The 13,250-nt window shown below is 43.8% G+C and overlaps 1 protein-coding gene across 1 annotated transcript in view; it reads left to right on the top strand.

Moving 5' to 3' along the window:
* ERC1 (ELKS/RAB6-interacting/CAST family member 1) overlaps window positions 1–13,250 on the top strand; it is a 534,404-nt gene that overhangs the window by 154,609 nt on the left and 366,545 nt on the right. The window contains exon 8 of the mRNA XM_054718763.1: window positions 292–459. Coding sequence (XP_054574738.1) covers window positions 292–459 — 168 coding nt within the window. The remainder of the gene's footprint in view (window positions 1–291; window positions 460–13,250) is intronic.

Raw genomic sequence — 13,250 nt, 5'->3', positions numbered from 1 at the left:
TTGTTTAAACCTTCCAAGTGATTGTAATGCACATAAAGTTTGATAAATATAGTTCTAGATTATGCTACTTTTATAGAAGTAGCAATACTCAACCTCTTTATAACAATTCTCCACTTTGTCTCCTTGATTCAGATCCATTTATCCTTCTATTATCTGATGGTAATTTAACTGATGTAAATTTTATTTTTCTTATGAAAGTACTCACAACATTTCAGGATTAATTTCTAAGTGTAATAATTATATTTAGAGTGGTATTTTATTTGATTCTAATGAAAAGTCATACATTCTTAGGTGGATGCTCTCCGATTGCGTTTGGAAGAGAAGGAAACCATGCTGAATAAGAAGACCAAACAAATTCAGGATATGGCTGAGGAGAAGGGAACACAAGCTGGAGAGATACATGACCTCAAGGACATGCTGGATGTGAAGGAGCGGAAGGTTAATGTTCTTCAGAAGAAGGTAAGCTGCAGGGGTTCTGAGTTCATCTGGCATACATCATGTATACATACCACTGAGTTATACCTAAATGTTGTCAACATTTCTCATTCCTCTGTTTATATATTTGTGGTTTGTAATTGAAACTGTTGTTGCAATAGGTCAATTGTTAGAACTGTTCTGCATATTCAGGTTTTAAAATTTTTAAGTAAACAGTATTAGTATCTTCAGTAGCAGTTTGCATGCTATTATTTCTGGAAAGTGCCTTATAAATTGCCAAAGTGTTTACTTTGACATTCTTCTGCTGCTTCTGTATTGGAACTGTAATGACATGAATTAGTATTTATATGGATTTGGAATGTTTGCAACTCCATCTATGTGATTAATACTACTATAATTTTGAACAGAAAACATGCTACTATAGTTAACATATACTAGTAGTGTATGGAGGGAGGGGAGGCGGGGGAGCAAGGGGAAGGTGATCAATGGGGGAAAAGAAGGACATCTTGTAAAACTTTCAAAGATAAACATAAATTTAAAAAAACATATAGTGTACATGTGTCAAGGAAAGGAAGAATTTATTTTTTTACCTTAATTTTTACCTTCATCATTGTTATTTTCCTATATTGCTTCTGAATTGGTGAATTTGAAACACTTTAGCTTTGCAAAACATGTTATACAACTTGAGTTTTTGCTTGCTGTCAAGCTGTGTTATTCCCACTCTAGACTGTTGGCTATAACTTTGCTACTGACTTCTAGTGTGCCTGTAGATATTTTATAATATAAAAAATAATTTTGAACTTTGGGAAGAGAGTTTTACAACTATTCTGAAATTTGTGATTTTATGTATAGACCCACTAATATATTTGAAATTTAAATGTACCCAACTTTTAAAATCTAGATAAATATTTCTTTCAAAGCATTCAGAAAGGAATCTAAGGGTGCAGGCTTTCAGTTATAAAAGAATTAAGTAATGGGGATGTAATGTATATAGTGTGGTGACTGTAGTTCATAATATTGTATTGCATATTTCAAAATTGCTGAGAGTTGATCTTAAAAGTTTTTATCACAAGAAAAAAACATTTCTGTAACTGTATGTGGTAATTAATGTTAATGAAACTTTTTGTGGTGATCATTTCACAGTGAATACAAATATTGAATCATATTATACATCTGAAACCAATGTTACATGTTAATTATACTTCAATTTTTAAAAAAAGCACTAAGAAATGACAATGTGGTTTGAAAAAATATTTAATTTTAAAATCATGAAAGTAATATATGTTCAAGGTAAAAAACAAAACAAATGAAAGTCTTTCTCCCCATCATTTGACCTTCTCAGTGCAGCTTTTAGAGATGTAACTGTTGTAAACAATTCTTTGTGATCCCTTAATGAAACTGAAACGAGAAATTTGGACTGGAACCGTGGTATTCCCTGGGCAGGATGGCTTCCCGGGCTCTTGTCCAGTGGAGTCAAAGAATGAAACCATGGATGAAAGGTGGTATAGTAAAAGGTGGAAATTTATTGAGAAACAAGCACAGACTCCCACATGGGGAGGGGGAAGAGTCCCACTGAGTCCCTTTTTCCTATACTATCTAATAAAAGAGCAATATGCAAATTAACCATTACTCCGTGACAAAATGGCGGTGCCCATAGACACAAGATGGCGGCGCCCAGTCCTCTCAGGCCTGGGGAGGGCTGCCACTGAGAGCAGGCAGCATGAGGGCCCAGCTGTTGGCCTGGGAGGCGCTTTTGCACCCCAGGCGCGATCAGCTCCCAGCATCGACCCCAGCTGGAGGCCTGGGAGGTGGCGTGAATCCCCGGCGAGATCAGCTCCCAGCCGTGACCCAGGCAGTAGGCCTGGTAGGTGCCTTAGCTACCAGCCACGACTTGGGCCGTAGGCCTAGGAGGCGCCTTCGCACCCCCCAGTGCGATCAGCTCCCAGCATCAACCCGGGCAGTGGCCTGGGAGGCGCCTTTGCACCCCCAGCGCGATCAACTCCCAGCCAAAACTCAGGCAGTGGCCTGGGAGTCGGCGTGCAGCCCTGACACGATCAGCTCCCAGCCATGACCCGGGCCGTAGGCCTGGGAGATGCCTTCGCACCCCCCAGTGCGATCAGCTCCCAGCCGCGAGCTGGGCCTTAGGCCTGGTAGGCGCCTTTGCACTCCCCTGCGCGATCAGCTCCCAGCCGCTACCCGGGCAGTGGCCTGGGAGGCAGCGCACACCACTGGCGCAATCAGCCCCCAGCTGTAACCTGGGCTGTCGGCCTGGAAGGCGGCGCCCGCCCCCCCATCTGCTCCCAGCCCCGATCTGGGCCGTAGGCCTGGGAGGTGGCACACCCCCTGGCGCAATCAGGTCCCAGTGGCGAGCTGGGCAGTGCCCTCGGAGGCGGCCGTGCACCCCTGGCATAATCAACTCCCAGCTGCAACTTGGGCCATAGGCCTGGGAGGCGGCGCACCCCCTCACAGTCCTCTCCAGCAGCGACCCTAACAGTGGCCTGGGCAGCGGCTGGGCTCTCCCTCCCATCCCTCTTACCCCCATACCCCCCCCCCCCCACTGCTGCCAGCGATCTGCTCCTAGCCTTGGCCTGGGCTGTGGGCCTGGGAGGCGCCCACAACCGCCTATCCCCTCCCTACCCCCCCTACCCCCAGGGATCAGCTCCTATCCACAGCCGGGGGGTGTAGGCCTGGGAGGCAGCTGTGCTCCCAAGAGCTATCCCTTCCCTGGGGCAGCCTGGGGTGTCAGCCTCCAAAAGGCCTGCGCCCCCATGGAGTGATCCCCCCACACACACCTATAGCCTTGGAATTTCCCTTGCCCCCAGCAGAGTGATTAGAGACAGAAAAGGAATAAAAGGAGAAAAGAAAGAAAGGACAAAAGATGAAACATCAAGAAAAAGAAAGAGAAGGAAAAAAGGAAGAAACAACCACTTGATATCACCTTTCCAAGGTCTCATGAAATTCCTGTTTAATGAGTTTATTTTATGACACTTTTAGTTTGGGTTTACATTTTTACTGGTTTGTCAAGACCACGGCAGGTACACTGTCCAATATGTTAAAGAAAAAACCCTATCTAATGAAGAGGGAATATGCAGGGGAGGGCATTTGGGGGTGACCGGACTGTCAGGGGAGGGCAGTTGGGGACTATCGGGCTGGCAGGGGAACAGTTAGGCGTCAATCAGGCTGGCAGAGGAGTGGTTAGGGGGTGATCAGGCTGGCAGGCAGAAGTGGTTAGGGACAATCAGGCAGGCAGGCGAGCAGTTGGGAGCCAGCAGTCCTGGATTGTGAAAGGGATGTCTGACTGCCTGTTTAGGCCCGATCCCTGTGGGAGTCGGGCATACCCCGAGGGGTCCCAGATTGGAGAGGGTTAAGGTTGGGCTGAGGGGAACCCCCCCCCCCCCAGTGCACAAATTTCGTGCACCAGGCCTCTAGTGGTTTATAAAGGCTGCAGATCTTTGTGCCTTGATATCCCCTCTGATTGGTCACAATTCCCCTTTGATTTGGTCACTATAGCAACTCCAGAGCTCAAGCCTCACATGAAGTACCCGAGGTTCCCTCCTTCTTCTCCCTTCTTGTTTTCCTATTCCCTCTGGGCTTTCTTTCTTCCTTTATTTTGTAAATATGTACCTTTTGTTATTCCAGCTCCCTTGTCATATGTAAATGTAACCTGCCACTCCCAGATCCCTTGTCTTATGGTAATGTAGCTCTGTAGCCCAGTGCTTTTTCCATGGACCCCTTAATTCCTAAAATTTCCTAAACCTGCCTATTTCACCCCCTAAAATTCCTTTCAAAATGTCTGCATATAGGCATATATGTGTTACATACTTTTTTAAAGATTAGTGGAATAACAATTATTCATTAAAAAATAAACATTTACAAAATTTTTTATTGATTGAAGAGGGAGGGAGGAGGAGGAGGGAGGGAGGTAAAAAAGGGAAAGAGAGAGAAACATTGATGTGAGAGACACACATTGATTGGTTGCCTTCTGCATGCGCCCCAACTGGGCCGGGGATGGAGCCTGCAACCCAGGTATGTGCTCTTAACTGGGAATTGAATCTGCATCCCTTAGGTCTGCCAGCTGACTGACTGTCTAACCACTGAGTACACCGGCCAGGGCAGTGGTTCAATACATTTAAGAAAAGAGTTGTTTGTTTATAGATTAAACAGCACATTAGACATGTACTGTATACCAGTATAAGAAAGGTTAAAACAGGAAATCATTTGGGAGTCTGGAACAAATTACTTCAATTTACATAATTTTTAAAGAGAAAAATGATTCTGTTTTTGAACAAATTGCTTCTTGATCAGACTTCTGGAACGAATTAAGTTTGAGAACTGAGGTTCTACTCTATTGCTGTACTGATTCAGTTTTATGTTTTTATATGTGGCCAGCCAGTCATTTTTATAATATTTACTAAATGCTCTACTTTCTTTTTCTTCTGATTTGAAAAGCCTTAAATAAATGATCATATAAACTTGGGCCTATTTCTGAATTCTGTTATACTTTTTTGTATCTCTGAAATAATTAAATGATGGTTAAAATAAAATGGGTGGGGGAAAAGGCTGTGGTCCATGTACAGAATGAAATGTTACTCAGTTGTAAAAAGGGAAGGAAATTTTACCCTTTGCAATAACATGGATGGACCTGGAGAGCATTATGTTAAGTGAAATAAGCCAGTCATTTAGAACCTGCCTCTCTGTATCAGTACCAAACTGTTTCTATTATAGTAGCTCCCTAATGCATTTGAATATTTAGTACTAGAGGCCTGGTGCACGAAATTTGTGCACGGGGGAGGGTGTCCCTCAACCCAGCCTGCACCCTCTTCAATCTGGGACCCCTCGGGGGATTTCCAACTGCCGGTTTAGGCCCAATCCCACAGGGATCATCCCTCTCACAATCTGGGACCGCTGGTTCCTAACCACTCGCCTGCCTGCCTGCCTGCCTGATTTCCCCTAACTGCTTCTGCCTACCAGCCTGATTTCCCCTAACCATTCCCCTGCTGGCCTGATTGATACCTAACTGCTCCCCTGCTGGCCTGATTGCCCCCAAGTGCCCTCCCGTGCCGGCCTGATGGCCCACAACTGCCCTCCCCTGCCAGCCTGATGGCCCACAACTGCCCTCCCCTGCCGGCCTCATGGCCCACAACTGCCCTCCCCTGCCGGCCTCATGGCCCACAACTGCCCTCCCCTGCCGGCCTGATCGCCCACAACTGCCCTCCCCTGCCGTGACCCGCCTCCTCCGCGGGACCCCCAGGCTTCACCGTGTGGAGCAGCCACCAGGCCCCGCCTCCACTGTGTACGTGGCCATCTTGTGGCGGCCATCCTGTGGCGGCCATCCTGTGGCGGCTGTCGCGCAAGGGCGTGACGCCACCTAGGCTTTTATTATATATGATGGTTGTTCTGCTTTATTGTTTTTTTGTTGGAGGATTTTCATTTGTTTCTTTTTCCAGATGAACTTTAATATTTTTTTCCAGATTCCCCTCTTCTAAAACATAATCTTTTTACTATTTTTAAAGAAAAAATATTTTTATTGATTTTAGAGAGGAAAGGAGAGGGAGAGCGAGATAGAAACATGAATGATGAGAGAGAATCATTGATTGGCAGCCTCCTGTACAACCCCTATTGGGGATTGAGCCTGCAATCTGGTCATGTGCCCTGACTGGGAATCTAACCGTGATCTCCTGGTTCATAAGTCGATGATCAAGCACTGAACCATGCCAGCTAGGCAATCTTTTTACTATTTTGATTGGAATGTGATATCTTAGAAGTCATGTTAAAAAAGTTTTAAAGAGGAGGGAATGATCAACTTTGTCAAATACTGCTGAGTTAAATACTAGTAAAATGAAATTGAGAATTGACCATTAGCTTTAATAAAATGGTTGCAACAGTTCATGGTGTTGGGAAAGTTTATAATTGTGTCTAGTTTTCCTGAAATTCTTTGTTACTTTAAGCAACACACTTAATTTTCTATGCCTTGATTTAACAATTTTAAAAGTGAAGCTGCATCTATTGACTACTATTTCTGAACAATAATTAGTTCATTTATAATGCTTCCTTCTAGCTTTTTGTTGGTAAGCTTTATTGTCTTTGCTGTGTTCATAGGACTTCTCAGATTTACATTGTGTTGCTTTTCAAGGGGAAAAAACATTCTTTTCTATAATTGTAACTCATACTGTTCAGCCTTTATTTCTTTGTTTAAGTGAATTTAATGTTTTTACCACTAGTCTTCTAACATCACATATTAACTATTCCCAAGGTTTAAATGTTTATGTAGTAATTCTTGATTGCCCAAGAATTCCTTTGAATACTTTTTCCGGAAAGGTCATGAGTGCTATACTAGTAGTTCCCAAGTTCTTGCTTGTTGACCATGCATTTATACTGTCTTTTTATATTTTACAATTTAATTTATTTTAGAGATACAAAAAAGTATAAAGAATAATATATTAAGTAATTTTATTTTTTAATTGAACTTATTGGGGTGACACTGGTTAACAAAATTATACAGGTTTCAGGTGTGCAATTCGACAGCATAACATCTGTACACTGTATTGTGTGTTCATTACTCCAAGTCAGGTCTTCGTCCATCACCATTTATCCCCCTACTAGAGGCCTGGTGCATGAAATTTGTGCACGGGGAGGCGGCTGTGTCCCTCAGCTCAGGCTGTACCCTCTCCAATCTGGGACCCCTCAAGGGATGTCTGGTAGGATCATGCCTAAATGGGCAATGGGACATCCCTCTCAAAATCCAGGACTGCTGGCTCCCAACTGCTCGTCTGCCTGCCTTCCTGATTGCCCCTAACCACTTCTCCCTGCCAGCCTGATCACTCCCTAACCACTCCCCTGCCAGCCTGATAGATGCCTAACTGCTTCCCTGCCAGCCTGATTGCCCCTAACTGCCCTCCCCTGCAGGCCTGGCCACCCCTAACTGCCCTCCCCTGCAGGCCTGGTCCCCCCCAACTGCTCTCCCCTGTAGGCCTGGTCACCCCCAACTGCCCTTCCCTGCAGGCCCGGTTGCTCCCAACTTCCATCGTCTGCCAGCCTGGTCACCCCTAACTGCCCTCCCCTGCAGGCTTGATCGCCCCCAACTGCCCTCCCTTGCAGGCCTGATCCTTCCCATCTGCCCTCCCCTGCTGGCCTGATGGCCCACAGCTGCCCTCCCTTGCAGGCCTGGTCCCTCCCAACTGCCCTCCCCTGCAGGCCATCTTGTGGCGGCCATCTTGTGTGTTGGAGTGACGGTCAATTTACATATTACTTTTTTATTAGATAGGAAGGATGCCCTCTTCCACCTCCCCCCACCCACCCTCTTCCTGGCAATCACCACACTGTTGTCTATGTCCACGAGTTATTTTTCTTTTTTGCTCAATTCCTCCACCTTCTTAACAGGTGTCAGCCTGCTCTCTCTCTATGAGTCTGTCTGTATTTTGCTTTTAGTTCATTTTGTTCATTAAATTCCACATATGAGTGAAATCACGTGGTACTTGCCTTTCTCTGATTGGCTTATTTCACTTGGCATAATGTTATTGCAAAGGGTAAAATTTCCTTCCCTTTTTACAGCTGAGTAGTATTCCATAGTGTAAATGTACCACAGCTCCCCCCCTCATTTTATTTTATCCACTCATTTAATTATTTCAGAGATACAAAAAAGTATAAAGAATAATATAAGTAATTTTAATTACTCAACTTAAAAAATAAAATTTCATATGCAGTTGAAGTTTCTTGGTATATCTTTTCTTGATAATATTCCTTTCTATTCTGTTCCAGAGATAAACACTTGTTTTTTCTTAGGTCAGGAAAATGTATATTTTTATACTTTTATAAGCTATGTATGTATTAATAAGATATAAAAGAGGAAATACACATGACACATAAATATGAGAAGTAATTTACCCTCGCTGTAATCAGGAGAATGTAAAATAAGACCAGATTAAGAAACCATTTTATACCTGTAATTTTATGCTATGTTGGCAAAAGTAAGAAATCTGACAATATTAAGTGCTAGTAAATATGGCAACCAGATTTCTCCTGCAATGCTGTTGGTTTTTTAAATTGGTACAACTACTTTGGAGAGCACTTATCTTATTAAATTAAAAATAAGCATACCCAGATCCATATGCTATAGATGAACTCCGATACATGTATAAGAATGCTCATAGTATCTTACTTGGATTCAAAACAAAACAAAACAAAACAAAAATGGAGGAAACATGTGCAAATGTCCATTGACAGAAGAATGAGTTAAGTAAATTGCAGAATAGTCACACAGTAGAACATATTATTTTAATTTTAAGGCAAGGAAATATGTAGGGTAAAAATTCAGCGAAGTATTTATTTATTTATTTTTTGGTTAATCCTCAGTGAGGATATTTTTCCATTGATCTTTTAGGGAGAGTGGAAGAGAGGGAAAGACAGAGAAACATTGATGTGAGAGAAACACATCGATTGGTTGCCTCCTGCATGGGCCAGCACCCAGGCCGGGGAGGAACTTGCAACAAAGGTACGTGCCCTTGACGTAATCAAACCCAGGACCCTTTGGTCTGCAGGCTGACGCTCTATCCACTGAGCCAAACCAGCTAGGACGCAAAGTCATTTTTTCTGGAGGTAGGGGAAGGCAGAAAGATGGGATGAGGAAGAATATATGTATAAATATTTGAAGTAGTTTAGGTAATGCTCCCTATCCTTTAGATAGGTAATGGGTTTTTGTATTTATTTTATTATTATACTTCATAACATATATAGATATAGATGTTAAATATTATGTAATACTAGAGGCCCGGTCCATGAAATTTGTGCATGGGGGGGAGGTGGAGGGGGGAGTCCCTCAGCCCGGCCTGCACCCTCTGCAATCCAGGACCCCTCGGGGGATGTCAGACTGCCTCTCGCGATCCAGGACCGCTGGCTCCTAACCGCTCACCTGCCTGCCTGTCTGATCACCCCTAACCACCTCTGCCTGCCTTTCTGATCACCCCGCACTGCTCCCCTGCTGGCCTGAACCCCTAATCACCTCTGCCTCGACCCGCACTCGGGACCCAGGATTCCCTTTCTCTGCCAGGCCACAGGCACCCAGGACCCGGGCTGGCTTTGCCCAGGCTGGCCACAGCCGCAGGGGATCGTGGGTGGGCAGCTTCACCTGGGCTGCAGGCACCTGGGACTGCGGGGCGGGCAGCTTGTCTCTCTCCTGGGTCACAGGCGCAGAGGCAGCCACTGGTGCCTGTGACTGCGGAGATCGCGGGGCGTGCAGCTTGTCCCTCTCCTGGGCCGCAGCCCCAACGGCTGGCGCCAGAGACCGTGGGGTGGATTGCTTGTCCCTCTCCCAGGCCACAGGCGCAGGCACAGCCACTGGCACCTGGGACTGTGGGGCGGGTGGCTTGTTCCTCTCCTGGGCTGCAGGGGCAGATGCAGGCGCTGGTGCCTGGGACCGCGAGGATTGCGGGGTGTGCAGCTTGTCCCTCTCCCGGGCTGCAGCCCCAACCACTGGCGCCTGAGACCATGGGGCATGCAGCTTGTCCCTCGCCCGGGTCGCAGTTCCAGCCACTGGTGCCTGGGACCGTGGGGTGGATTGCTTGTCCCTCTCCCAGGCCGCAGGCACAGGCACAGATTGTCCCTCTCCCGGGCTGCAGCCTGGCTGGTCCCCATTCCTCTCTCGCATGCTCTTTTGTGCCTGGCTGGTCCCCATTCCTCTCTCCCCAGTGTTGAGTGTCTGAGCCGTTACGGCGTGATGACTATTAGCTCTTTATTAAATAGGATATGTAACATATACCATGTAATATAATATGTAGTATACTATTTTAAATAATGGTTAATTATTTATAATTGTATGTTTAAATAATCTTTAAATACTTTAACCTTTTGCACTCGGATGTCGAGTGTGACTCGACACGGTTAGCATTAGAATAAAGGAATCGAGAAAAAAAGCAAGCGAGTGCAAAGGGTTAATATTTAAGGAGGAATACCAGGAAATAATATATTGGCATTACTTTTGGCATATTAGATATGCATTTTTTAAAACGTCATTGTTTTTGGACTATTTTTGGCTCTGATTAGGCACCACTTCCCACCCATAGTCTTCTAGCTTTCTAGGAAATGTATGCATTTGTATGTTCTGGAATAATCCTATGGTCAGAGAACAAAAAGGGACAATAGCAGATGGTCAAGCATGCTGTTCAATGGGATTAGCATTGGGCTCCTCCTTCCCAGGTTCTTCCCTATGGTTTAAAGTAGTTTTGTGTTACAGTAAACTTCTTATCTTTATAATAAACTAGAGGCCCAATGCATCAAGATTTGTGCAAGAATAGGCCCTCCTTCCCCTGGCTGCCGGCACTGCCTTCACTCTGGCCCGGAGCTGCCTGTCTGCCTTCCCACGCTGCCCAGAGGCCTGGAGTGGCTGGGGCCGTGTGGAACGCCTTCATTGTCACCATGGCAACAATACAAGCGACCTGCCCTGGCCGCTCAGAGCCTGCATATGCAAATTAACCTGCCATCTTTGTTGGGTTAATTTGCACACTCACTCCTGATTGGCTGGTGGGCGTCGCAAAGGTATGGTCAATTTGCATCTTTCTCTTTTCTTAGTGTAGACTAGAGGCTCAGTGTACGAAATCCATGCCCTGGTAGGGTCCCTAGCAGCGGCTGGCCAAGTACTCCCTCCCTTCTCCTGGCCACCTCTGCCACTGGGGCCTCCCTCCTGGGACCTCCTTCCCCTTCCCCCAGTCACCTGCCGCCAGCTAGGGCCTCCCTCCCTTACCCCAGCTTGCCCCGCTCCCTGGTCCAACTCCCAGAAGAACTCCCAGTAGAGGGGACAATTTGCATACTATGCTTTTATTATACAGTGTCACTGACCTGGAAAATGTAATTGAGCATTTAGATCTGAGCTGCATTAAAAATCTATGTTAAAATTGTTCAGCTTCTTGATTGATTATAAATGGTAATGTAGCTTGGGGTTTAATTTGCTGATGTAGATGTTATTATCATTCCCTTCTGTGTTTCTGTAACTTCTGTTTATTTTACCTTCCTTGCTTCTATAATTTCCTAGGTTTTGGAATTTAGAATTTAGATTGAACAGTAGCAGAAAACTGATTGATATTCTAGAATTAGATGGGGTTTATTGGAGGGTAATTGGGGGTGGGGTTCCTAGATTGGTTCTTTCAATCTCCTTTATTTTGTTTTTGGTAGGAAGTCAGAAAGAGTAGGTTCTTTATAGTCTTTTTGTTTTCTGTGGAGTCTCGGCTAAGGCAGTGTAAATTTCTTCATTTTTTTTCATATCATAGAATGGAAAGGAGAATATGTTTTATCATTAAAAATAATATTTACTAATTTATTCAGAGAAAATTAGTATTTTTAAAAATGTTGCTGTTTTAGCATGGAGGGACCTGGAGAGTATCATGCTAAGTGAAATATGTCAGTCAGAGAAAGACAAGTGTCACATGATCTCACTCATGTAGAATCTAATGAACAAAATAAACTGGTTAACAAAGTGGATCCAGAGACTTGAAGCATGAAACAGAGTATGGAATCTCAGAGGGAAGGCAGGGGAGGGTGGGTGGGAGGTAATCAACCAAGGACCTTGTATGCATATATGCATGGTCCATGGATACAGACAATGGGGCGGTGAGGTCTTGGGGCAGGATGGGGGGCTCGAGGGTGGGCTGTCGGGGGTCAATGGGGGGGAATGAGACATATGTAATACTTTTAACAATAAAGAATTATTTTTTAAATGCAGCTAAAAAATAAAATAAAATAAAATGTTGCTGTTTTATTTTTCATAAGGATTAATTGCAGTGTTTTCTAAATATTATTATTTTTTTAAGTCAGTGTTAAAGAGGATAAGAGAAGGCCAAGTTGGGCCCCAATCAAATTTTAAGTTGGAAACTTAATATACTTAGGCATTAGAATTTTCCCTTTTCTTTCTTTTACCTATAATTTTAATAGAACTCAGTTTATTTAAAATTCGTTGTTTATGGAGAATATGTACAGCTAAATTTTTGAAATATCATTTTTTGAAAAGAAAACAATGCATAGTGAATGAAGTATAATGAGTGATGATATTTCTACATGTGGATTTACTTTGCTTCATATAACTTTTTTACCCTCCCTTTTTCAAGTAAACCTTAAGAAGGTAAATAGTTGGAACTTTCAGAGTCTAATTTAACTTCCAGCTTGTTAATAGTAACTCTTTTTAAATGAAGCTGAACTTATATAAGTGACATTTTATAATGACTGAAAAATTATTCTTGAAAAATGGGAAGGATCTTAGCTTACCTTGTTATAAATTATCTTTTATTTATTTTAAATATTAAATATTAAATTTTAAATATTTAATATTTTTAAAATATTAAATGTATTGGGATGACATCTATCTATCTATATATATAAAAGGCTAATATGCTAAGTGTCTGTCCGGGTAATGACGTCACATAGCAACGCCCAGCTTCCTCTCCCTAGCTACTAGACTCCTTGGAGTTTCTTCAGCCCAGGAACAGGACTTGCTTTATAGCCAGGTGGAAACATTTCACACTGTAACCAAATATCTGTGAAGCCTTTTCCTGTGCCTCATCTCATTTGATCCTCACAGAAGTCCTGGAGTAGGTATATAGGAGACTTGTGGAATCCTATTTTCTTTTCATTAGCTGGAAAACGGAGATTTAGAAAGCTTAGGAACTTGACCTGACTGAAAAGAAGTAAGAAATGGTGGACCTTGAAAATGACTTCAGGTTTTCTCACTGTGCAGAGTATAGTCAAACACTGTTGCAGGCAGATATTTTACCCTTTGTTCTCCCTGCGTGATCTACAATAATAATCTGCTTCATGTTGATATTTACTACTAA

The sequence above is a fragment of the Eptesicus fuscus genome, chromosome 7, assembly GCF_027574615.1.
Source record: "Eptesicus fuscus isolate TK198812 chromosome 7, DD_ASM_mEF_20220401, whole genome shotgun sequence".
NCBI lineage: Eukaryota > Metazoa > Chordata > Mammalia > Chiroptera > Vespertilionidae > Eptesicus > Eptesicus fuscus.
The sequence above is the reverse complement of the archived record's forward strand: the minus strand, read 5'-3'. Positions and strand labels throughout refer to the sequence as shown.